At 39.5% G+C, this 26,662-nt stretch overlaps 1 protein-coding gene and 1 long non-coding RNA gene across 3 annotated transcripts in view; both read left to right on the forward strand.

The window, feature by feature from the left end:
• Positions 1–3,118: 3,118 nt before the first annotated feature.
• On the forward strand, positions 3,119–9,868 carry LOC104922951 (uncharacterized). Its single transcript, XR_003463000.1, has 3 exons — positions 3,119–3,255; positions 6,906–6,993; positions 9,833–9,868. It is a non-coding gene; the product is annotated as an uncharacterized LOC104922951 (long non-coding RNA).
• Positions 9,869–21,000: 11,132 nt separating this feature from the next.
• LOC104938506 (sphingosine kinase 1) overlaps positions 21,001–26,662 on the forward strand; it is a 31,399-nt gene continuing 25,737 nt past the window's right edge. The window contains exon 1 of one of the 2 annotated variants that reach the window (XM_019254544.2): positions 21,001–21,558. In XM_019254544.2, coding sequence (XP_019110089.2) covers positions 21,144–21,558 — 415 coding nt within the window. In that variant the 5' untranslated portion in view covers positions 21,001–21,143. Of the gene's footprint in view, positions 21,559–21,606; positions 21,681–26,662 lie in introns of those variants that run through there. The other variant, XM_027283059.1, reaches the window with a different exon arrangement.

Raw genomic sequence — 26,662 nt, forward strand, 5'->3', positions numbered from 1 at the left:
CATAATATAAACAATTTATACTGGAGGTATTTATTCTAACAATACAGGATTCAGCATGACCCACTGAACACAGAAATAACTCTGGTTTTGGGAGCATTACGCCTTGCAAGACGTAATCTGAAGTGTCACCAAAGTTTAAGGCTGAATCTGAGTGTTGCAGATATGTTTAGTACTTAAAAATAAAAAATATGTGGTGCTTCTCCTTGGGAGGTCTGGATGGTTGGCTGGTTGATAATCTAATAGCAGATCAAAAATGTATTTTGTCTCTGAACCATCTAGTGTTTTATATATGATTAGCATTTTAAAAGTAGTTCTTTGTGACACATGAAGCTGGTGCAAATATCTGAGGACTGGTGCGATATGTTCCAATTTCTTGGATTAGCGAGGACTCTGGCACCAGGAACTGAGGAAAACTGATTTTCTTTCTTATGTATTCTTTTGGTTAAAATGATTTTGCTCTTTTAGGACGGATCAGCATGTTTTTTTGTTGTTGTTGTTTTTTTATGTCTTTCCAGTCTATTCTGTTTTTTACGTTTCTTTTTTATTTCCTCAGCCAAAGGTGGACTTGACCCAGAATACCCGACACAGCACATATCTCCTGCCTGCAGGTAGTCACTGCACATACTCTACTTGCCAGTCCCACTGTTTCAGGAACAAAAGATAATTAAATGGAATGAGATGTTAATGTTCTTAATCAATGATTAATGGATTGCCTGTTCGCTGTTTGCCGCTCCAGGCGAGACTCTATCTAAAGCTCCAGTGGGAGGTTCATGGAGGGAAGAAGACACATTTATTCAAACCGTACATCCGATCATCAAAGACGACTTTCTGAATGCAGGGAGGGCGTTTTAGAGTCTTTAATGTTTTTGTCTAGCTTTCATAAAAGCAACTCACACATGTCATATTCCAGAGAAAATACAGTTATTAAGGATTTCAGCATTTTAATGTTTGGGTTACAAATGTAATATTGCATAAAGAAATCAATATGAAATCCAGGACATCAATTTTACCTTTTTGCTGTGTGGCTATGAGTATAGGAGAAGGTAAATCAGGTAAACGACAGCATGCAAGACAGAAAATAGAGTAACAGAGTGTCTCCATCGTACAGTGTGGTCGACAGGACACTGACTTGTCACCATGGCGACACATTTTCCCCCTGCCAGGTATTGTGATTTCCATAGAGCAGTGGTAACATGGAATTGATGCACAAACACACCTGGACAAACTTTAGTCTCTGAAAATACACAAAATAACAATAAGCCAACTCTAAGAAGCACATCAGGCTCCATTACTCAGAGGCTAAAATTATTATAATTATTAAAATTATGAGGGAGAGATATATCTTGACAGATTCTTCAGCTACTTGAGCTTTTGGATGCATTGACATTTATCGTTTAATCATGTGCGCGTGCAGACACACAGCTGTCTCTGTCAGCAGGTCATTATTCAGATTAACCAGATCATCTTAATATAAACTGACAGAGATTCACAAGCTTTTTTATTACTGGTGTTTTAGTACAGAAGGTGTACAGGTAGCACTAGTATGTAGACTGCTTGAGATCATTATTGTGATTCCATCAAGCCATGAATTTCTACTGTAATGAGGCTACGTTAAACAATTTGAATACAATTCCTGCAAATTAGGAACCCAGGCACTAACTGCTTAAAACACTTGCCTCAATAAATCCCTTAATTCTTTCAGTCAAACAAACCCCGGGCACGTCTAAGCCAGCCAGCAGGTCATCACAAATAACAGCTCTGTGACATTTATACCCCTGATTTTAAGGTATTGGTAAGTCTGTGCAGCTCTTCATCAACACAAAACTTGAGAGGAGGCCTGAAGAATTTTCCAATTAGAAGGCATGAGCTGGTCTCAAAGCTGCAGATGAGATGCACAGCCACATCTCCGCAACTTGACATTCCTGACAGCCACTTGTGTGAACTTCCTTCTGTCGGCCGTCCGTGCACCACAGGTTTCATGACAGAGCAGTGACAGCAGAGTCACAGATGCTGTTGCGGGGAATGTCATTGCTGGCTTGAGAATATCCACATCCAGCTGTCTGCAAGAAATATAACTTCAGCCTAATGAGACAGAAAATGGAGAGGCTTAGGGTTTGATTTGTGTGTGTGTGTGTGTGTGTGTGTGTGTGTGTGTGTGTGTGTGTGTGTGTTCATTTTGTGTGTATTTAGAGCCTTTCTCTGTCTTGGAGCCATCCTCATTACGTTGCCAGGTTGTTGTTGATCCACTTAACAAAGGTCATCATGCACCAGTGGCTGAATGAGATATAGCTTTTAATGTGGCATGAAATCCTGAATTATTCACAGATTTACAACATTGTAAGAGTGCAAATAAGCAGCACATGAGCAATTCATGGTGTCCAGAGGATGAAACTTTTAAGTATTTAATTACCTGACATTACGTTTTCAGTTATCCTGTGAAAATATCACAACATTTCCAGACAGAACATACAGACACATGGGACATGAGGTGTCCATATTTGTTTGGCTTTCAGGCATTCCCATATTTTGGAAAACTTAGATTTTTTAATGAAATCAGAGCATTGCAGTCATAATTAGACTTGTTTATTGACATGAATGATATTTAGTCAGACACTAAATCGATAGATATGATAACTAGGGCTGTGTAGCACATCAGACAGTCTGACAAATATGAGCTGTAGTTAGACTAATAATATATAATACTAGGTGGATGATCAGGGGAATAAGGCACAGGTGTACAGGCAGGTGATGATTAGCTGACTGGGGAAGAGCAGGAAACTTGGTGAGCAGTGACAGCACGACAAGGTCTGACATAACAGGAAATGTTGCAGCAGGGAGATATGGAACAAGATGCAAAAATACCTGAGATGGCTCTGTCAAAAAAAAAAAAAAAAACGTCCTGTGTGTTTTTCTTTGGAGATTATGCAGTAAATATCTGTATCATGTGCAACAAATGCACACTCATCATAACGTAGCTTAGGTGTGCAGCAGTGCTGTGCTTCTGTAATGCACCATGTCATCTTTTCTAATCTGGGATTGACTAATCCCCCTATGTTCCCGATCCAACCAGGGAGTGTGAGAGAAAGAGAGACAAACAGAGCTGTGGTGAGTGGACTCACCATGCATGGTTCATGTTGACCGTGCTGTCTCTTTGGCTGCAGGGTGGTGGGCTCTGGTGACCATGTGCACCACCATCATGCTTCTCTCCACTCTGGCTCTAGTGCTGCGCCAGCATTTCACTGGCCGACCCAAGACGTAAGTTGTTGTTGTTGTAAACCTTTACATAAGCAGGACAGGGCTTTGTCATAATATGAGTTAATTCAGTTTCACATCTGTGGTTGAACTAGTTAAAATGTCTAAAACCTGGAAATTAGGACCCTTTCGGAAACTCTAATAACAGAGCTATGGATTTGAGCTGGAGACATACTGGAGTGTTTTGTTGTGGAAATATGTACTGGAGATTATTGCAGATTAATACCATCACTTATTATAATTAAATGATTGTTATTGAAGTTGTAAGTCATATACTAACATGGCTGAAATTTAGAAATCCCCTGTGCTCCACCCACCTAAGACATGTTTGTTGAGTCACCAGCCAAAGTCACGTTGTTTCTCCTTACATTATGCTGTCTTGCTCTGCCGTTACTGAGGTGAACTACTCTTTATGTCTTCTTCAGTTGCAACCAGCAACTCTGTATATTGTTCTTGTTCTTGTTTAGTCAATATGTGCATGAATGTGTGGAAGTACATGGATGCAGTTGTTATGAATGTACACTTTCTTTTAGTTATTTTATTAAAGTTTTTGTCATACAGGGATAGTGAAGAAGAAACAGGGCAGAGAGAGGGTTATGACATGCAAAAAAGGTCACTGGCTGAAATTGAACCATATTGTGGTTATGTGGTGGACACTGTAACCTTTCAGCTACCAAGATGCTCAAAGTGCTTTATATCTTTATACACTGGCAAAAAATATTAAGGAAGACATGACCTTATTGTCCCTGGTGACTACCAATCTTCTGTTAGTCATTTCAGAGAGAGATAGGCACATAGTTTATATAAACACTGAGCACTCAGTTAAAAATGTACATTAGTGTTGATGAGTGAGTATTAACGTCCAGTATTTAAGATTTCTGTTTTCAAAATATGGCAGAAACTAATAAAGAATGCATCTATAGGAACCTTTCAGTGATAATCCAAATTTCAGATGTGTTTTAAAGCATTTCTTTTTGTGATTTCAGGAAAACAAACTTATTTTCTGTATTAAAAATTCTTTCATAATTTCAAGAAAACAAAATCTTTGCACATTTCCTCTCTGGCCTTCTATAAAAATGGCATAACCAGCATTTAAAAACATCCATGTACCATCTGCCTGGTCCAGTTTTTACCACTCAGAAACTGGAAGTTCAGGTTGAAAGCTTTACATTTAACTCTTTAATTCATGTTTAAATATAGCATCATGGTTTTGTTTTCTTCAGGTGCTGTAGGATAAGCCGGCATCTTTGTAATGTTTGAGAATAAATTGTTTTAGATGTCATCATCCTCAGTTTGTCAGATATTGATCTCTCCACACAATTATGTGTAATGATGTGCGGCGCCTCAGTTGGAGATCCATGGCTAATGCCAGAGCATGACAAAGTATAGATCACTATATGAGTCATTTTCCAAGAGCCCTTCTTACCTTCAAACACTCAACCCCTGGGCAGGGTCTGTCCTTGGATCTTTTGCTCGTTAGAACGTTCAACATCTATGGTCAGATAAAGCAATTATGTGGTGTGAATAACACCACGGTTTGGGGCTTGAATTGATGCCAAGGTGACTGTGTCCTGGGAAACTAGCGCTGATTACTGTGAAATGTTTTTGTCTTTCCCAGTTAGTCAGCCTTATTGTGACTGTTTGTCACTGGAGGGAATCTCCGACAGCTGGATACTATTCTGAACTGACTAGGTTACTGATTGCAAATGGCAAGATGATTATGTCGAAATCTGCAATAACACTGACAGCCTCAATAAGCTAATTCTAGGTTAAGATGCCCTTTAAGAAGATTGTTTTACATACATTTCCGTTTCAGACGTGTCTTGAATATGACATTTCAGCAGTAATTGAATATAATACTTAGCATGAAACAAGGAAAAAGGTTTTAAATTTGAGGATGTGTTTGATATATCAGTAAGGAATTGACCCTGTTGTCGTTTAATGGAAGAATATACTGTTTTGTACTAGTTAAATATACATCGAGGAAACATATTGCAGTCCAGACCTACTGTATCTGTAATATGTTTATGGTTCCTCCTGAATAGATAGGCTAAATATGCAAAACCAGTTTGCATATATTCGGCTTCAAAACAGCGCTTTGGAAACCTATGGGTGACATCACTCAGGCTCTGTCCATTCTTTATACTGTCACTGGTCTGCACACAGTTTTGGTGTTATACAGATTACTTGGCCTGATATTGTGTTTTTGAGGCAATGCTTGATAGTTTAAAGCTGGGGCAGGTCTTTTGAACACAATGCAAAACCTTCTGTCTCTCCGTCAGTTAAGCCCTTTGCACCAAACCCACAAGTTGAACAGCAGCAGAAGGAGAAGGTTACCCTGTGAAGCCTCATCCCTCATAGTGCTCCACAACGTGAGCATCACTAAAAGTCTAGTCTCTCTCACCATAACTTGTCTTCTCAAAGCTGGCCCTCCAGCACTCCACGCCTGAAGGGCAGAGCGCTCCGAGCTTTAGAGGCAGAAAAGCTGTCTAACAGCGGGATGAGATAATGTCATAACATACTTTTTGACTGCCTCAGCAACACTCTGCTTTGGTGGTAGGGGACAAGAGACAGACAGATTTCTCTAGGAGCTTTATACCACACCAAAAACCACACAGCTTAGTACACCACACACACACCAGTGTCTCTGCCCAAAAGTTATTCCCGCTGTTTGTCCTCATGCTACTTGTCGATATGAGTGCCATGGTATCAAAGCACAGAGCTCCGTGTTAAGTCAGGAGTTCACACACACTTGTTTTGTACTAAACGCTGTTGTAGGCAAAAGAGCAAATGGGAAATGATCACAACTTTCAGGATTTTGAATCAGGCTTTCACTAGTGCTGACAAAGCAATGAAACTAAATGTAGATAAAGGTCTTGGTATGCAAGACTAGGCTCACCACGTTTGCACATCACTGGATAAATTCTCTAAAGCCCCAAAACAGAGAAACATCTGGTTTTCTCAGCTCACTTGAATTACAATATACTGAAATTCTGGTGTGGAATTGTTGCCCAATGATACACAAACAAACAAACAAACAAACAAACAACAACAACAACTGCTCAACCCCAGCTCTAAAATCAGCTGATGTTCACCATTTTTACTACCTTAGTGTTTAGTGTGTTAGCATACTAATATTTGCAGATATTTGATCATAATCCAATATTGGACTAATTAAGGTTTTGCTCTACTCCTGCTAGCATGGCTGAAATTAAAGGTTGTCCATGCTCTATGGTGGAGACAAACTAGTGGTGAAACTGTTTCTAAACTACCTCAAACATATCCCTGGCATTTCTGACCTACAGTTTCTTGTTACATATTGACCGATTGATTGAAAAACACCTTTTTTATGTTCAGCAGCAGACTTAGTATAAACCTAAAGGTTAGGGTTAAAAGATTAGGAGTAAAGTCAGCAAGATATTTTTTTGGCCTTTATTTGACAGAGGCAGCTTGAACAGTGACAGGAAATGTGGGAAGAGAGGGAGATGGGGGAATGACATGCGGGAAAGAGCCACAGGTCGGATTCAAACCCTGGGCTGCCGTGGCAAAGACTGAGCTTTTGTACATGGGGGGGTTGCTCTACCAACTGAGCTAAACGACACCGTTCTGCCTGTTCTGACCTCTCCTTCACCTCCATCTCTTCCTTCTTTCAGCTTTCCAAAAGACTCTTCCACAGAGGAAGAGGCATCCTGTGTGCAGAGCAGCAAGGGGAACTGAGGCACACTGCGTTATCAGCCTCAGGTAAACAAATGCATTGTTTTTTTGTGTCTCCATTCCCTCCATGGCTAGGTCACATTGGCCACAATACACAGCTTTATTCAACAAACCAGTCAGAGAGGCAATCTGTTCTTTGTTCCTTTTCAGTGCTAAACAATTGTGATTATGCAGTTTTACCTTTCGCTTGGCAGGATCTGTGTCTAATCAACCACATGTAAAAAAAAATGTTCTACTCGGGTCCGGTGTTGCTCTTGTCTGGTGAATATCTAGAGCCAATCAGAGTCTTTGTGAACAGTATTAAAATGTCTGACAGCACCAGCAGTTTAATCATCACTCTGAATCCGTGCTTATGAGTTAAACAACATGCAGTTAACCTTTTGACATTTAGATTTTCCCTGTTCTCAAGAGTCTTTAATAAATCATCTTGGGGGCAGATTTATAAGAATCTTAATATGCCAAGCAATTTATTTAAAGATGAAGCTAATTACAGCAGTCTTTCCTTGTTGTCTTAGTGACAATGAATGAATAGTAAGCCTGTTGTCATGTTTATTTTGCCCTCATTTCATTCTGGGCAACAATAACAAAACTTTGTATGTTTAGTTTATCCAGTAATATTTGTCTGACATGTGGATTCAAAGTTTTTACACTGAATTACCAGTTTATTAGATATATCTGTAACTAACTAAAGTGGCACTGGTATGGCTAAAACATGGCTTATGCAGTGCTGAAACCACATTTAGCAGCACTGAAAGATCAGACTTAATGGATATATGTAACCTGTGTGTGTCGCACTGGTGTCCTTTAATGTTTATGACACAATGCAAGCTGAAACATTTTCCATTAATCATAAACACTGTGAGTGAAAGATATATATTACTGTATGCATAATACTGGACATAATGGGAGTGTATTGTGTCCACCCCTTTCTACACTGCAACCCAATATCTTACTAGCATAATAGTTTCAATCCTGCTGCTTTTGTGTTGAGGAAGATCAGTTTCTAGAATCAGGTTACATTGTGGGAAACTGTGTTGGACACTTGAAGGGTGGAAGTGACCAGTGCAACGACCCAGCGCACTAGCTTGGTGGCACACTTTGTGGACAGGGACATCATGGCTAGTAGGGGAGACAGCGGGGCAACAGACACATGTTTTCCAGAGCACTGGAGGGATGTGCGACACTGGAGCATTGAGAAGCGACAAAGCCACAGAGTAAGACTGTCTCTAACCTCTGAACCAGTTATGTCCTGCTCATTCTCTCTCTGTCTTCATACCATGAACATTTTATGGAAAAGTGTTTCACATTTACCTGTGAACAGATCTTTTTTGTTTTGATTTCCAGTACAGTTAATATTCTAAGTTATTTAGACAGTCTGTTGTGTATCCTAGGTACTGTGCCTCTAATTGTCCAACAGATCAATTGGTGCTCCTTTACTTGCCTAAACCTAAACTGTGCTGCAGTGTTTGTGTAATAGATCTATCAATTGTATGTTTTACAAGAATAAAAATGAATTTTCTTCACGGTGAGTCTCATCGCTTTCAGAGTTGCAACAATACGTTTAGCCACAGGGATCAATACATTTTCATTTTTAGAAACACCATGTAATGAATTTAGTGTTATACATTTGCTTATATGTTGTATGACCGTACATACGTACTGTAGTGTTTGGGACCTCATGTAATGTTCGTGTATCTGTTTGTCCTTCATATAAACATCACAATTCAAATCACTATATTTTTACTGACTTTACTTGTCTTGTATCTCCTTAACGCTTTTTAATAGAGTTGATATTAAACTGACACAAATCTGTATCAATTAACATATTAATTAGTTTACTTAGTGAACTCATTAACACAGGCGTATTATCTGTCATCATGAAGCACCATTACACCATGCTGTGCTCCCAGTAAATAACAAACAAAGAGAAGGACAAATCTGCCTGTCGGCACAGACCAGTCTCCAGCTGTGAGTCAATCTGTAATTTATCCGTAAAGTAACCATCCAAAATAACTTAATAACTACCCACCCAAGTGCCCGACAGACGGCAATTATGTTAATCATAAGATGGCTACTGCATGTGTTTCCAAATAAACACAAAGCCATTACTGCAATTATTGCGTCCTTGGAAAATTTTTATTTTGATTGCCACCTCTCCCCCCAAAAAAGCCTATTTAAAGATAGTAGAGAACTAGTTTCCTGTTCAGTGTGGACTTATGGGGGCATGAACTTCAACCCTGCAACCTACAAATTACCATCTGACAACACAGCGATACACAAACCCCACCACTAGATTAAGTGGGTGATTCATGGTTTTATTCAATTGTTTAATAATAATAAAAAAGTAATCCCAAAAAATGTTGTCAAACTCTCACTGATGCACAGAAGTATGAAAAATGGCATCACAATTTTCCAGCATAGCCACACCTGCAACATACCAGTGAGAAAAGCAAAGACAAAACATAAATACAGAAATCTCTCATGTAAACTAACCAAAATGTTTGCTGAAAATAGTTTCTTTATGAATGGCTTTATCTTTAATTTGATTTTATAATAGATTTAGGACGTGTCCAAAAATACAACAGTCTTCAATGCTATGTCTGTGTTGTCAACAGTTTTCATGTTGATTAATGAGGACCATCTGAAATTAAGCCTAATCAAACAACTGGCTGTTATAAGTGCAGTAGAGCTGAGCACTTCCTGGAGCTCATAAACCAAAATATGAACCCACTCAAAACTGGTTCTGCTGTGTTCAAAATATACATGATCCAATTTCACTTTGTAACATCTCTCTATAAATGATGAAAGACCTCATTCATCACTTTCCATTTACCCTCCCTTTGCTTGCTCTCTTTCTTCCACATAGATGTGGGTTTTAGATGTGGAAGGTGTCCTCAGGTCCATGGCACGACAGCTGGTGAGTTCATCCAAGTCCTTTTTATTTAAAACACACTGAATGCATTAATCTGACAGGATAGATGAGTTAATCATCAAATATGTAATTCATAAAAAATATCATTGGAGTTTTTGAATGTGGTCATTTATAGCTTGAAGTGACAAACTAACTTATCTTCTCCTGTTCCCAGAATGCTTCTTTGGAGGAATATCCTCGTTGTAAAAGTGGAAACAGCCCAGAATGTCGTCCTCCATCTTTGAACCACTGCAGGTCTCTCTCCAGTCAACCATTTGATCCATAGAGGTGGCTTTAGAAGTCCATAAACTATTTGTAGGCAGCACAGACAAGCGTTAAGCCATTCCTGATTGTTTTGGTACTTGTCTGATTTTCCAACAAAATAGGCACCTACAGAAATGCGGCTTTGAGCAGTAAATTTACAACATATTTATCTGAACCTGGTTGTTGTTGTTTTTTTTTTCTTTTTTCTTTGTTTTTTTTTGCAAACCCGGCTGCTTCAATCACTCATGCGATGATGTTTGTTTGACATTCAGGAGAGGAAAGTAATTTCACACCCTACTGTATCATTATTCTATCCCAAGAGCAATGAAAAGTAATTTCCAGCTTGTACTTCTCTGGAATGAATGCTAACGTTTTCTTTGCTTCTTGCTGCCAGAAATAAACAAATATTTTCTGTGATGTACACGGCCAGTTGTCTTTTTATTTAAAGGGAAATCCATACCTACATTGCCAAAAGCATAAAAACACACCATCAGTTATTCTTTTTATATTGTTTTATTATCTGCACACAGATTCATGCATGTTAAATAATGACAAAATCTTATACAGTAACAATTCAGCCTGACAAATGTACAGGATCTCAGCAGATAAATGCTGTTTTTCCTTGTTGTATGAGCCGCTGGACCATTTCCTTTGCAGACAAATGAGATCTGGTTATTTCCTGCCTGATTACACAAATGATTGAATCCTTGTTGATATTAAGGTTGTTTTCCTGTTTGTTGTCCTGGGGACACCAGTGTGCATTCAATTTACATTCCACTGGGACCAACAGGCTAAAGAGTTATTTTTGAAAAGGGACTAAAACTACCACTGTGACAGGAATACGAGTATTATGCATCTATCCTATTGAGAACTCTATTATCGTAAAAGTCTGTTTTCCTATGTGTACCAAATCCCTCCAGCTATAGTACTGGCAGAAGCCGGGGAAACTAATGTGCCTAATATGTCCCCAGGAACATCGCCTCTGCCAAGCATGCACTCTAAATCCGCCTGTGTATTCAAGGAGGTACAGTATAGGACACGAATATCTACTGATAGTGGTGGCAGCACTTCCATATCTCGCTGTTGCCTCCTGCCTTGATGAGCCTATCTGACTCAAATTACAAGGTGAAAGCGTGGCTTTTGTGTGCCCTGTAAAGTAGAGCAGCTTGAGTAATGAGTGTGATCTTCCTGCATACTCTGGCAGACCATGACAGTTAATCTAATGATGCTGTAGAAAGCCATGGTTCCTAATGGCCTCAGAGAGAGAAAGGAAGGAAGGTATAGGGACAGCGAGAGTCTAATACACAGCCCCTGTTTCTTTCCCAATCACTAGGGCCTCACACTTGTTCTAATCATCACTGCACTAGACTTTGAGATTCAATTTAGAAAGACGCCCAGAGCAAAGACCAGGAAGAATCGAGGGAAGAGAAGTGAACTTATTAGCTCCGGAGAAGCTGATTATAGTTGTGATGTTAATGTTGGCAATAGAAGGGTGCAGTTCATTTAGACATTAGGTCAATATTCATCGTAAGTAAGTCAATATCAAGTGACCCATTTTTTTTTAGTTATCTGTCATGAGTCATAGTAGCTTACGGGCATTTTTTAAATATATGTGTACATGTTTTTATACCGTAAAGCAGTGGTCAGGAATTAAGTTCAACCTCAGATCAGTATTTTCAGCGTTGTTTACTGGGAAGCCATGCAGGCATGGTGGAAACATAGGCCTAAATGTGTTTAGTATGTTTTGTTTCTTTTATTTATACATGTTTGCTTTAGGTTTGTATCCCAGGGCAAATGTCACTCTCTCTTGTTTTTCTTGTTTATTGGAAATTTCATGGCAATCCATCCGTTAGTTATTCACATATTTTCAGTCTGGACAAAGTGGTGAACCAACTGACTACAAAGAAAAACATCAGCGTCATATTTTTAAGATTACCTCTAATTTAGTGACATATAGATTAATGTACAAAGTACATAGTACCCGTGAGATAAATAATGAATTGATGATCTGTTAAGTGTTAAATAATCATATAATCTTGCTTCAATGGGAATTAATATTACACTGAACCCTCATTCATTCAGTATTTTTGTGCTTAAAGCTGTATGTAAAGATTACTTCACGTAATCTTGATGTAATATCCAGTAATTATGCCGTTTTATGCTGTTTTTGTAGTTTTCAAACATAGGTATACATAGGTATATATTTCCTTTGTTCCAGATCATGTCTGCTCCTGGTACTTCTCGTGGTAAATGCCTAAACAACACTGACTCCTTTTGCTATATTTATGGTAGTTTCACCATTCCAAGTCAGAGGGCAAACATCAGTGCATTTGTCAAACAAGCATTATTGCATATTTTAAAGGAAAACTCTGTGATCAAGACAAGCCGTGGGCAAGCAGTGTGTCGAGAGTTTACGGATGTGGACCAAAGGAACACGTGAAAAGTTGGCATTTGGTTTCCCCATGGCTTGGCGAGAGCAAAAAGATCATTGCACAGACTGTTACTTTTGTTTAGTGAAAACAAGCACATATCTGTTAAGTATGGTATTTTTCATATTCATAAAGGGGGATCCTATAGTTTAAAAACTTGACGTGATAGAGAAAAACTGAGATCAGTTTTGGATTCCACACCCAAAGATTAGTTAAAAACAGCTGTCAGACCTAACTCAACAAAAATTGTGTTCCCCAGTGTAATCAGCTGAAGGTTGATACAGCGAGCAGCAGCCTCCTGCAGTGAGAGCAAAAGTCTGATAAGATGCCACTCAAAGGCATTTAGCACCCAGCAACAATAACGATCCTTCAAACACTCAGACACACACACATGGAAACGCCTACACACACTTGCTCTCTCTTTCTCCCTCTACTATCTACTATAGATAGTAGAGGGAGAGGTTGTGGAGGTTGTGGTTTTGTCAGGGGGGCTTGAGTGGGTTGAAGAGGTTGAGAGAATAGCAAGGTGTCCCCTGTACCTGCATGATATGTTTGTTCTCTTCTCTCAGTGCCACTTCAGGAAATGAGCAGCGATATATAGAGGAGTTGCCATAAGTAGGTCACACATAAGCATCATGAGAGCTGACCCTGTGGTTGACACTGTGATGTGGGAAATGAGATGATGGAGAATCATTGCTCTACACTTCTTATACACCCTATTTAAGATTTTGATAACGAGTGAGACTCTTTATTTTTAACGCATAGAGCATAATCATGTTCTAATGAGTCATCCGAACATAACACATGTGGACATAGGATCCAGTTAAAAAATGTGTTTTAATCTGAAAGTGTACATGCGGCGATGTGACTGCTGTCTGCCAACAGATTACACCATCTACAGCACACACATGACTGCATCTCAGTGAACACACATGTAAGTGATGCCCACTGGCCACGATATTCATATGCATTTCGAAAACAACGCTCCATTTCTAGCATTACATGGACTTCCTCTAATCGAGTCAGGCAAGTTGGTTCAGTCATTTTGCAAGAATGCATATCACCCCCTGTGAAGCACACAATCCAGCAGTCGTCCCCACAAACATGCTCCCACAGCTGAACCTCTAGAGAATGGAGGTGACCCAATAAACCATGTCCACATATAATGGGGAGTGATTCCCCCGCTGCAGCAGGAGAGGCCTGGGCTTTTCCCCTGCCTGTTCTTCTTGGCATATCTTCAGTTCATCGAATGACTCAGCCATTTGGATGCTCCATGGCTGCTGTGTGGCAGCTGAGAATAGTTTGATTAAAGGTGGCCTGGTGGATGCTGCAAGCTGCTTCTGTTGTCCTCACAGGTCAGACAAACTTCGGAGATGAGAGTTGTCCCCTTAATAACACCAGTGACAGTGGTAAAAGCTAAAATGTATGGCATGCTACAATTATTAGGTAGATTTGAAACAACTAATGAATTAGTTGATGAACTGAAAATGAATTAGCGTCCCTTACTTTACTGTAAGTGGATTATTTATTTGTTCCAGTACCTCAAATGTGAATATTTAGTTGTTTTCTTTAATAAAGTTTATTATAGTTTGTTTTGGGACTGTTGGTTGGCCGAAATAAGCAATGGCCGAAATAAGCAATGTGAATATGTACTTCTAGGCTCTGGGGAATTATAATGGGCATTTTTAACCTGAACTATTTTCATTATGTTTGAATTTCCTTAATCGATGAAGAAAGACAAAAAGCAGAGATAGACAGTAGTTGCTTCCTGGAGCCTTGAAATCACCGTGACATTGCCAGGCAACCGGCAAAACATAACCAGAAATGCTTCTATAGATAATAATATTTCAGGAGTGCTAAACAGAATTAATGTATTATGGAAAGAGTCTAGTGGGAGTGTGAAGGAGCACAAAGCTGAAGAAAGCCTAAATATAATCCAATTTATTTTGATTACTAAATATCAAGTTTTCCATTTATATTTCTCCACAAGATGCCTTAAGGGGTAAAAATCTGATTGTCTGTACTGACAGTATCTCATATATTCTGTAACGGCTTGTTCCAAGTCTAAATTGAAGATATATGCTGTTTGGATTGAGAGAAAGAATCAAACAAACCCAAGGCTCTAGGTGTTTTGACCCTCTTTTTTTTTGTTTAGAGATACAAGATTCAGTATTTTATTGCTATTCCATAGTCAGAGTGATATGAATTTGCTTTGGTAAGGTCAGCACATCACATAAGCATATGACTTCTAACTGACTACTTACTTACTCACAGTGCTGGTATGATCTGCAATGTATCCAGACTTTCATATTTTGTCATCAGTGCCACTATAAAATCCATTACTGGCAGCATAATCTATCTTCATCATCACAACAGTGATGTGTCTGAGGAGTATGTTCCTTTGAGAAAATAATAAAGAAATCTGACTTTTCCTTGGTCAAATCAAAGTCATTCTTGCATTGTTGTTTTGCTCCAGGCGAAGGCACATGATCCACAGAGAGGAGAAGGGGAGTTGGAGGAGTGGTAGGAGGAGGAGGTAAGTATATATGCAGATGGGAATTATGGTCCCAGTAAACACCTGGAGCCAGAGGGGAAACGAAATGATCTTATTCACATGCAAGTCTTGTCCCTGCAGAATATACTGCTGCAAAAACGCACAGCATTTCATCCACTTCACACCAGAACATAGGTAGGCATCACCTTAATTCCTCCTTTGGCTGTGAATGCAGTTTTTGCCCAAAAGCCATTCAGGCTTTACTTGAACATGAACATATTATGTAATTTTCTGCAACGGGAGAAAATGCCTCACAAAAATGTGCATGTTTCTTCAGCGTGAGATCATTATACACGCTATGGGCCTCACAACAAAGGAGGCCTTTCATTTCAAACTGCAGGGTAGATGCTGATTTCCTAAAAGCTATTGATTGAAAATGGCACAGCTGAGGAGCGGGAGAGGAGCCATGAATGGAGACAGTGGATTCTCACTTCCACCGCTCTCCAGCTGTGAGCTCTATTGCTGCCTGGCCTTGATAGGGGGGGGGGGGGGGGGTGGGGCCGTCCTTGCATATGGTGTTTTTCATGCAGTTTAAGACACTGTAGATGACAGTCCCATATGTGCTTGAGTGTATAGTTTTAAGAGGTTTCATCTCAAAAGGGGCGATGGAAATAAACTATGTTTTCACTGCATACTTTCTGCACACATGCCCCAGTTTGCACTAATTGCCATCACTGGCATTCCTCGCCATCTGGTTTCATCTCCTGAACATTAAACCACTGAAACAAGCTTAATAACTGATAAGCAGCCATTATCTGTTGTTAGGGGCAATGCAGTGCAGATGTCAACTTAGTGCATATCAATAGAGTCAATACATTAACCTAATTATTGCTTATATAACACACAACTCACTGAGACTGCCTCTACCCTATCACCAGCCCACACCCCCACGCACACACTGACAGATAACTGAGTGGGAGGCAGCAATGTCATATACCTCAGCATTTAGTTAGCATTGGCATCCAACATGACAGATTCCCCGTCTGGGTCACTTAGCACTGATGGCTTGCAGAAAGGGTTTGCCTGTCTGCATGGCTCTCCTTCACTTGCCCCTTAATTCTGCTCTGTTTCTTCACATGCCCACCCCCTTTGTCAAGGCACTGCCATAATTATATAAGAGCTATGCAAACCTGTCTCTTGCTGGCAAACAATGAAACATTTCGAGCTCTGAAATGATGAAGTTTAATGGTGATAACTATGAGAGATATGCAGCCACATATTGTGAAATTCATCATTTAAAACTAATAAAGTTGTCGCTGCCAGGATTCTACTGTATGTGGCACATCATCATTTGTGTATAACTTCATGCTAAATCATTCTCAGTCCTCTGTAGATTAGCTACTGTGAAAACTAAAAATGCAATTAAAAAGAAAAAAAAGTATTATCATTTGTTTTTCAGATGGCGTCAGAGGAGAAGTTATCATTTGTAAACAAATTTGCATTTTGCATCCTCAGATCCTTTCTCTAACCTCTCACACTCCACTGACCTGCTGATGTCTTTGTTGTTACGAGCTCATGCTGTGCAACTAAACTTGGTTTATACTCTGAGAACTTTACAGGAAATTCTAGCCAAGATCAAAGTTCAAGTTTAATTTAGTTTAAATGTCACATATGATCATGCAGGTACAATCGTAGTGGCATTTTATTATTAACAATCTTGTTTTATGTTCCAGTTGTCCCTGTATGTGTAGGGTCTCTGTGATAAAGTTACAACATAACACAACATATTCTTAGGAAACTCAAACAATGGTTTAATGAGTTGATGAATACTCTGCACCTTGAAAGAGCCTTTTAGTGATCATATAAAATGTCAGCCCTTTATGTTGTATATTCTTTATATAAATAAACTATAAACATCCTATTTTCAGTGAAACACGCTTGAAGAGAAAAAAAATAATAAAAAGTTGTACATAGTCAAAGTATTCAATGGGCAAAAATGCATGCATATCATACTATATGCATATAAACCCATTAACTACTAAGTGTAAGGCATCACATGTTGGAGTGAAATGAGCAATATTTCACACTTCAAGTGAAAAAATAAAGTAAATGTATGATGTTGTATGAGTTTAATTGTACTGACTTACTTTCTGCAGTTTAGCTTTCATCAAGCAGTGTGCTGTTTGGTTAGACTATTTTAAGACAGGCTTTTAAAAATATCTGCATTTCAAACCCAATATATTGTGGCTGGAAATGATCAAGCTGTCTTTTTCTGAATCAAACACTGCCATCTGGTGGTTGACTAAAGTAACTTCTCTTTTATGCAGAACAAGGGATTTTAATAGCACACATGAAGGCAAAGAAAGTATAAAGAATGAAGTCCACAGTTTGTTGCTCTTCAGGAAAAGGCCTTTTGATGCTGAATGTTGTACAGAAGAATCCACAAAATATATTTGGCAGTAGCAGTAGCTCAGGGTGGCTGGTTCAAGTCCAACACCATCCAGTCAATACCAAGTGGAAACTGCTCTACAGTTCACCTCATGGGCACTGCTGAGGTGCTGCTGAACTGAATGTGTGGCAGCACCATCGCTATGACATCTCTCCAAACATTAATGCGTCCCGTGTGTATACTTTGGGCCTGTGAATGTAAAATAAGCATAAAGTATAAAACGAGTATAAAGTATGCCTTCCTTATTCTTCTTTTATCGGACCTGACCAAACTAATTTCTATTCTGGTGGGCAGAGGCTGGAACCTATTTCACTATATAAACACTGTCTAGACATGATTTCAATAAAGAAGTCTTGAAAAAGGTCTGTTATTGCGATGCTACATATTTTCTGTTATAAGCTGACTTAAAGACAAAATGTCATTATAATCATCATTATAATCAGTATACAGAATAATCATCATGTTGCTACATCACATCTTCCTCATGTACATCATAGAATATCCATCCATCCATTTTTTGTAACCGCATATCATTTTCAGGGGTCGCTTGGGGCTGGAGCCTATCCTAGCTGACAGGGTACACCGTAGACAAGTCACTAGTTCATCATAGTTAATGTGCCTTAAAATCTGTGTAAATTCTGAAATGTCTTTTAAAAATACATGAAATATGTTAAAAAATAGTTGCAGAAAACATGAAAAGACTTTGAACGATATGTTACTGAAATGTGGAGTTAGAGGTTAAAACAGTTTTTTTTTTTTGAGGGGGGGTGGTCCTAAAGGGTGACTTTGTGACACGCTGAGGCCAACCTGAGCCACCCCTAGCAGAGAGATAATTCATCTTGCGCAGAGTGTTTCAAAGTTAGTCATGTAATTTTATGAACTCAACTGACACGTTTCAGTCGCTTCAAAATTGCTGCTTGACTGCTCCCATGAGTAGCCGTGGCTTCAGCACATTCCTGGAGCTTTTACAAGTCTAAGTCTATAAGTCTATACAAAATGTATTTATTTAGATTATCAAGACTTATTTCTCCTAATTGTGATGATGAGAACGTAATACATACACATATATTGACTGTTATACAGTGTTCTACAAAAAGCATTACTGTAGTTATTTATTATTGTGTGTTTGCTCTGTGGAAATGATATTTCTGTTCCACATGCTGAACATGGATGTGAATTGGGGCCCCCAGTCAGAGACAAAGTCAGTGGGCAGTCCATGGAGACGAAAGATGTGCTGGAGAACCAGTTCAGCCTCCTGTCACGTTGCCTCTGTCACTTGGGAGATAGAGGAGAAATGGTGTGGGCTGCCACTGAGGACCAGCCTGGTCCTAGTTCCTGTCCCCCTGACCATTTGTTTGGTCCGGCTCACCTACGCTCCGATGTGCTCCAGTGGGGGCATGCTTCCCGGCTCACCTGTCACCCTGGCATTCAGCGGACCCGAGACTTCCTGCAGCAGTGCTTCTTGTGGCCATTACTGGAGGACGATATTCGAGGCTATGTCAACGCCTGCCCTGTGTGCAACCAGAACAAGACCTCTCGTCATCCACCAGCCGGCTTCCTGCACCCATTGCCTGTTCTTCATCGCCCGTGGTCACACATCTCCCTGGACTTTGTAACTGGCCTACCTACGTCCAAAGGCCACACTGCCATCCTCACAGTTGTTGACCGTTTTAGCCCGTTTTAGATGGTCCACTTCATTCCCCTTTCCAAACTTCCCTCTGCCAAAGAGACAGATGAACTGGTTCTCGAGCACATCTTTCGTCTCAATGGACTGCCCACTGACTTTGTCCCTGACCGGGGGCCCCAATTCACATCCATCTCTCTGTGCTGTAAGAATAAATATTCTTCTTTGCCACATAGTTATCATCATCCCTATCTGAACTGAAATCATAAGAAATACAATTACTTCATGAATCTTTGTCAGCTGGCCTTTTTTAAATTAATAAATGCCCTTTTCTCCATTTGCATTCAGTTTTCCTCATGTGGATGTGTGTGTACAGATATTTACTTGTATGTATTTAAGGACACCAAGACAATAAAATACACATTTTTAATATTTTTTTCGGTGTTGTTGTTTACCGATTATTAAAACATCACATCTAATTAAAACTAATTAAAGTAAATTTGTATGCGAGTGGGAAACCTAATGAAATACAGAGAGTGACACACAATTTACATTTGTCTATGGTACACATCTATTATTATATGTCATGCACATAGCACTGATTTCCGTCATTACAGTACTGTTAATAGTCACAAACTATGAGGGGGCTCACATAATATAAAAAGGTTTTTGTATGGAGAGAAAGTAAAGGTCACTTTTTCGTTAGGCCTTTTTTACAGAAGACATTTTGACATGTCACAGTAGGAAAAGCATGGGAATAATTAATAAAATGAGCTAAATTATATTTGCTTCAGTGTCAGGGTCCTGGTGTCGTTCATGCTGACTCACTGTCACACTGAAACACTTGAATAGAGCAGAGCCATCCTTTAATGTTATCAGTAAGACAACTACAACTCAAACTCAACATTTGACTGAAGAGTTTGTCTTCACTCACATATAAATATTACTTCTATAACATCTGCTCAGTCAGTCTTCTGAGTTATTAATGTAGTAAATAAATAAATAAATAAATAAATAAAAAAAAAATAGGTCTAAAATTATTTTGACAACCTTGATTATGAAGTTGGTCTTTCCCTTATTGTACCACTAGGTGGGAGCATACCCACTCTTTTTGCCGGCAGGACGACTGAACAGTAAAGTTCAATCAAACTGCAGCAAAGTGCGTCAAGCTAGCAGGAGACCCTCACACCAGCTCAGAGAAACTGGGCGGTTATGACTTCAAAAATAAAAGCTTACATCGATCATTTGGCATCTTCAGTGGATTATGACCATAAATGTGGAATAAATCGATGGCTAAAAATTATTGGTTATAAATGTTTTTCACTGTCATTGTTAAAGAAAATGCTGTGGAAAACAGGCTAGTACACCGAGGACTTACAGCAGCCTGCTGCTGGTTTTCCATCATGTCTTTAATTATACATATTCACCTGCTGTCCTCTGCATCACAGGCTTATTATATTAAAATACATGCACCCTGGTCACGAGGGATGAGAACAATGGCAATATGGTTTGCAAACACATACAACATACAACATACACACACACACACACATAGACACACACACACACACATATATATATAGAATACATACCAGTTATGCAAAAATAAATAACAAAACAAACATTAACTGCTAAACTGAGTTATTGAATTGAATGAAATAGACTTGATTATTATTATTATTTTGAATAAGGGAATAAAATACCTTATTTTGTATGCTGTGGGGTTACTGTGCATCAGCTGGTCTCACAGTACACAGTATGTAATTGTGTCCCCCCCATACGTGTGTGGAAAAAACAGCTCGTCAAGTAATGTGGCTTTTATTTTGAAATGCAACAGGATATGGTGTGTTTGATTCCGTTTACCTTCACACCGGTCCGGGAAGCAGGCTGTCAATGCGGTCCTGTCTCCACTTTGCTCGCACCATCCAGGCGGACAGCAATGTGAGAGTGCGGCTGCTGCTCTCTCCCGGACCCCCCGCGTCTCGGTATCCGCCGTCCGCCTCAGGATGGATCAGAGGATAACTGAACCGGACCACTTCAGCCCGGTTTCACTTTACGGGGAATTCACGCTCACTGGTAACCGAAAAGTCCGGTATGCCGTGAGCTTGACCGAGAGGGACCTCATCGTCCAGAGACTCACTTCAACACCTGTCGGACGGAACAAGGTGGTGCTCAGCCTAAAGGACTGCGTCGGATGTCGGGCTTATCGGGGAGACGACAACGCGGACCCGGCAGCGTACTTGGCGGTGTACTTGTACCCGCTCAAAAAACGTTGGTGGATGAGTTCCGGGGTGTCGCGGCAGAGAGTGGAGCACTGCTTTCGTCTCGCCGCGCTCCAGGACCCGCGCGCTAACCTGGAGGAGGCGGAGAAGTGGGCTCGCGCTGTCCGAGAACGGTCTGCCCGGCAACAGAACCGAGACGGTGAGTGTCCCATAGCAACAGGAGGGAAAAGTTTAGTAAACACAGGTACATACCTGATGTCGCTGTGTCTGGAGGCAAAGTAACTGTCACATACATGTACAAGTGCAGGTCTACACATGAATGTAAGTAAGTAAGTATTCCCTACTCTCTATGTGTTGCAATAGTAATTTAATCATGGAAAATGCACCATAGAAGCACAATAAATTAATGAAGGCTGGACTGCATCTTAATTTAGGGCCTCAGGATTAGGCATGCAAGTGCTATCTTAAAGCCTCTATCATTCCTATGTACACTGTGCTTTATTGGTGCTTTACTACCAAACACAGTTGCAGTTCATTAAATCATCACAAAGTAGTTGAACTGAACTGGGTTGAACTAGTTTAGGTCTGGGGCCTTGGGGTGTCTTTAACATGGCAGGCTCAAGGGATGTTAACTGTGACTGTACTGCCCACAATAAAATTATTACCCAAACTGATATATTACAGCTCTTTTCATTCGTTATCTAGATTAATCATATATATATATTTAGTCTATAAAATGCCCAACCAAAACATAATGGTTTTCAGGTTAAAATCACATTTGAAGAAAAAAAGCAACCCATCCGCACAAATAAAAAGCTGCAACTTAACAATTATTTGCACTCAAATGAAGTCATCAGTACTTCAGGATAGACAAGATTATCTAATGATCGACTTATAGCTTAATTGTTTCAACTCTGCAGTTCCATTATCACTTTAATGATGTGACCATTGTTGGTGAAAATAGGCCCCTTGGCTTCTCTATTATGATTAAATAACTGAGTCACTACAATAATTTTCGAGAAACTATGTAAATACTGCAGCCGTTTGAGCTGCTTGTAATAATACTTACAATATACAATAGACACTAGTCTGTAAATGTGATAATAATACTCCTATAAGAATAGGGGCGATATTGCAGGACACAAATATCCAACATGAACGTGCTGTTAATTTTTTTGGGAAGTACCAATCTTTGTCTTTGTCTGCTTTAAGCAAAAACTATTTTATGGTTTATTCTCATGTCAGTTTTTCATTAAGAATATTTTGCCCAACAGTTATTTAGTTATTTAATAATACATACCTATTATTTCCTTTACATTGTTGTTGTTTTTTTGCCACATGAACAATACCTTAGCTGAAAGCTTTGCTATCTTTAAACTACTCCTTAAATAAAATAACAGGACTGGTTTGGTTCAGAGTCACATTTCAGTAACTCCAGAATTCAAACAAGGATTACCTTTGACATACTCCGTATATGAATAAAACAATAGGACTGGCGTGGTACTATATGCAGAGTCCAATTTCAGTAACTCCAGTCCGCAAACAAGGGGAAAGACACCTGAGAAACAGGAGACAATATTACTGCTATTGAGTTCATGTAGCGCCAAGAGGTATAATTACTCCAGTGGGAAACTGAATGTCCTAGAATTGGAGATTTCTAAAGATAAGTTTTCTCATTATTCGTCCTCTTCACCAAGCTGACCTGACTCTATTATAAAAACCAAATCAAAACAAAAAACGATTGTTTGCCTCAAAGAAATGTTTTTTTTCCCAGACAAAATATCCAGAAATTTTATACTGCGTATGTCAAGAGGGAACAGCAGTCTTTTAGTGACTCAAGATAGAATTATTGGCTTTGAGACATATTGTGACTGTCTGGAGCTTAACCCGAGAGTCATGGAGACAGTGACCTAACAAGTTTTCTACCTTGGGACAGGGAACCAAACACACAGCCATGTCTCCATGGCTTCACCTGCTCTGTAGTCATATAATGCACCTTTATCTCCACCCAGTTTATCCAGACTTTAAAAACGTCTGCTGTAACTGGAGCTGTTTATGCAGAAACACTTTTTTTTTTGCTCGCAATAATTTGGTCTAATTCTAACAAAGTGGAACGTTTATAAACTAGAGCTGAAACAACTGACATTTCAGTAAGACTCTCCACCTGTTGTTGTTGTTGTTGTTGTTGTTGCTGAAGCAACACTTGTCAGCTGAAACTGACAGATTTTATCAGCTGTTGCTAGTTGGTTGAAAGCTCTAGCTTGACTAATGTTTCGCACTTTGACTTGTATTGTCAAAAAATATGTTTTATTCATTCAAGAGACATGGCTTTGAGAGTGAAGACTAAATGATGATTTTGCCAAACCAAACATGAAGCACATTTCTGGTGTTTGTCAAGCAAACCAAAAATGTGCTGGATCCAGACCTTGAAATATGACAATGTGCTGCTCTTTCTTAAATATCTTGTTGGACAAACAAGAAAATTGAAGATGTCACCTTGAACTCTGGGAACTTACGCTGGGTATTTTCACGATTTTCTGATAAATTGAGCAAAGTAATTGACTAATAGAAAACCTGTGTGTGCCATATTTTCCATATTTTGGCACTTCAGAAGACCTTGACCAAGATTTATTGTATCCATAGTCAAACATTTGCATTTCTTAGCATTCTTGTGGTCAGCAGCTCTCATTTCATTTACGCTGCAGATGTCTTTAGTATCTCTGGAATGTAGCGACAGGATACCTGACTAAAAAACAGTCTACAGAAAGTTACTCATTATGCCAGAGGCCTTGTGAACCACTCTAAATCATGTCCAAGAGCTCTGCGTCCAAACCATTAGTCTAGATTAGGTCAACACTGCCTGTCTGACCTCTCCATCAATACTGATGCATGTCATGGCTTGACTTCCAGTGTTCTTACAAAATTATACTGAAACCCTCTATTTTGTGCAGATCCATTTACCTTTGGGGTGAGTTTTTGGTTTTGGCCAATATGTTATATGCATATTGATAAAGATTTATTACCCAAAAGGCCAACTCTCATCTTCGACTACATGTTTCCATGAATGTTTGGTCATCTTGTGTAGATAATGTTCACATGCAAACAGGTGCTGGACATGTTTGCACATGCTCCGGTTGCCTCTCTGCTCTAATTGGAGACACTGCAAAGGGACTGACTCCACTTTCATAACCAGGAACATAAAAGTGGAGTCAGTCAATGGCATCAATACTAGTTTGCATAACAATGATCCAAGCATCCGTTAAAACAGTGACACAGCAGGATTTCAGCTGCTGCTGTTTTTGGTGTCTGATAACATCAGTGCATAGCAAGTAATTTTATAGCAATGTTTTATTTATTTATCAAAAATAGCCTCAATTTGTATTCTGAGTTTGGTCGATTAATCAGTCTGAATCTGGGTTTCTAGTTTTTCATTAGTCGTTGGCTTAAATCCAACTTTTAAAGCAGCGATTTGTATTACATGGCCACATGCTGCAAAAAAATAAAATAAAAATAAGGGGCAGCATGTCACACAGATCAAAATTGTTTACACTAAAAATGTATCGCAAACTTTCCAAACTTAACATAACAGCAATGCCAAGTGGTCACATAATGGCCGTTGGGTTATTTGTGCTTATACACCCACTTTCTAATGTTACATTGGTATGAACCTAAAATAAAAAATAAACACTGAGCTCTCCTCTCCCCCACCGACAAGAGTCACCAGATTGGAGCAGAATCCAACGGTACTCTCTCCTGCTCCAGCTTTCCAGCTCTGCCCCTGCTGTCTCTTCCTTCCTGGCCTGCTGCTGCTGTCTGTCTCTCGGCTAGCAGCAGCTTTGTCCCTCCGCTCTGCCTGGTTCTCTACTTCTTCCTCATATTTAATTGAAGGCAGACACCACACACAATGAGTCACTATTGCCGTTTCAACACAACATCATAGCTGTTACCTCTTCCGATTCTGTTGATACTGTTGGTTACATTTTTTAATGTTTAAACATTCTTGGCTAAATATTAAATATTGCACCACAAAACGTGAGGTGACATGAGAAGACACATGCATCAATCTTTGTTGACACTAGTTCCTCTGCCTTTAAATTTCATCTCTGCTCAGACAATTACAATTGACAGTTCAGATGCATTGCCAAGTATTTCCTAAATACTATTGATCCTATGTTGTCAATAAATGGTAGCAGGGAGGGAGGTTACCACTATTGATTAAATCAATCACTGTAGGTCGTCATTAGGCTTGAGCACTTGGCGGCTACTGTCCTGGACAGTGAATTACAACTCATTGCCAACTGATGTGAATTAATCCATTAGGGTTACCCAGAATACACCTGGCCAATCACAAAACACAGGCACTCAGCAGATACAGGGTCTCTGGCATTGTGATCCAACCATTTTTATTTTGGGTTAAACACCATGCGTTGCCCTCATAATATTAGATCCAGTATATTACCATGCTGATGTGCAGCCGCAGGTGAATTCAGTAGCAGTATGATGAGCATTAAAATAACTGTGTATTTAATATCCTGGTCATCATGTAAAATGTTTCAATAACTGAAAGCTTAGACGCTTAAGGAAAAAATATATATAAGGGGGAGTTTATCATCACAGGGGTCATGACTTGCACTTATGACTGAGTAAGGCTGTTAGAAAGGTGTGAAACCATGGAAACGGCAGTGATAGAAAGCCGGATGAGAAGCACCTTATTCAGCATTCTCAGGGGGGCTGGCGTTGCTCCTTTTAGCATCAAAATCCAGGCCTCTCTCAGCCAGTCAATGCTGTTACTGATACATTACATACTGTAGAGACAGAGTTGAAGCTGGGACAATTATGCTGTATTAGACTAGACTGGAGCACATGCAAGCAACAATAGGAGGTTTGTGTAAAATTGTGTGATGCCTTTTAAAGGTCCAGTTTTTTAAGATTTAGATGGAGCTATTGGAAAATATGTCAGAAATCATTTCATTACAGTTACCTGAAAATGAGAATTGTTGTGTTTTTGTTGCCTTAGAACGAGCCTTTTATATCTTCAGAGTCCTCTACCACAGAGGCTACCATGTTGAACCACCAGTTCATGCACTAGTGTGGCCCAGATGCACAGATATGGCCTTTTGTGTTTTTACGTGTTTCGTGGCCACGATTGTTGTTTCTCCTTGTCGCTTGAAAGCTGAGAGTGAGACAAGGAGTTGTTAGCTGGAGCCCACAGAAGATGATGCATGGCAGAAATTCAACATGCTTGTTAAAACACAGCAATGACTGTCCTGCCATGCATGTCAAGACATGTTGGCTCTTAACAG

Source organism: Larimichthys crocea, chromosome X (genome assembly GCF_000972845.2).
Source record: "Larimichthys crocea isolate SSNF chromosome X, L_crocea_2.0, whole genome shotgun sequence".
NCBI lineage: Eukaryota > Metazoa > Chordata > Actinopteri > Sciaenidae > Larimichthys > Larimichthys crocea.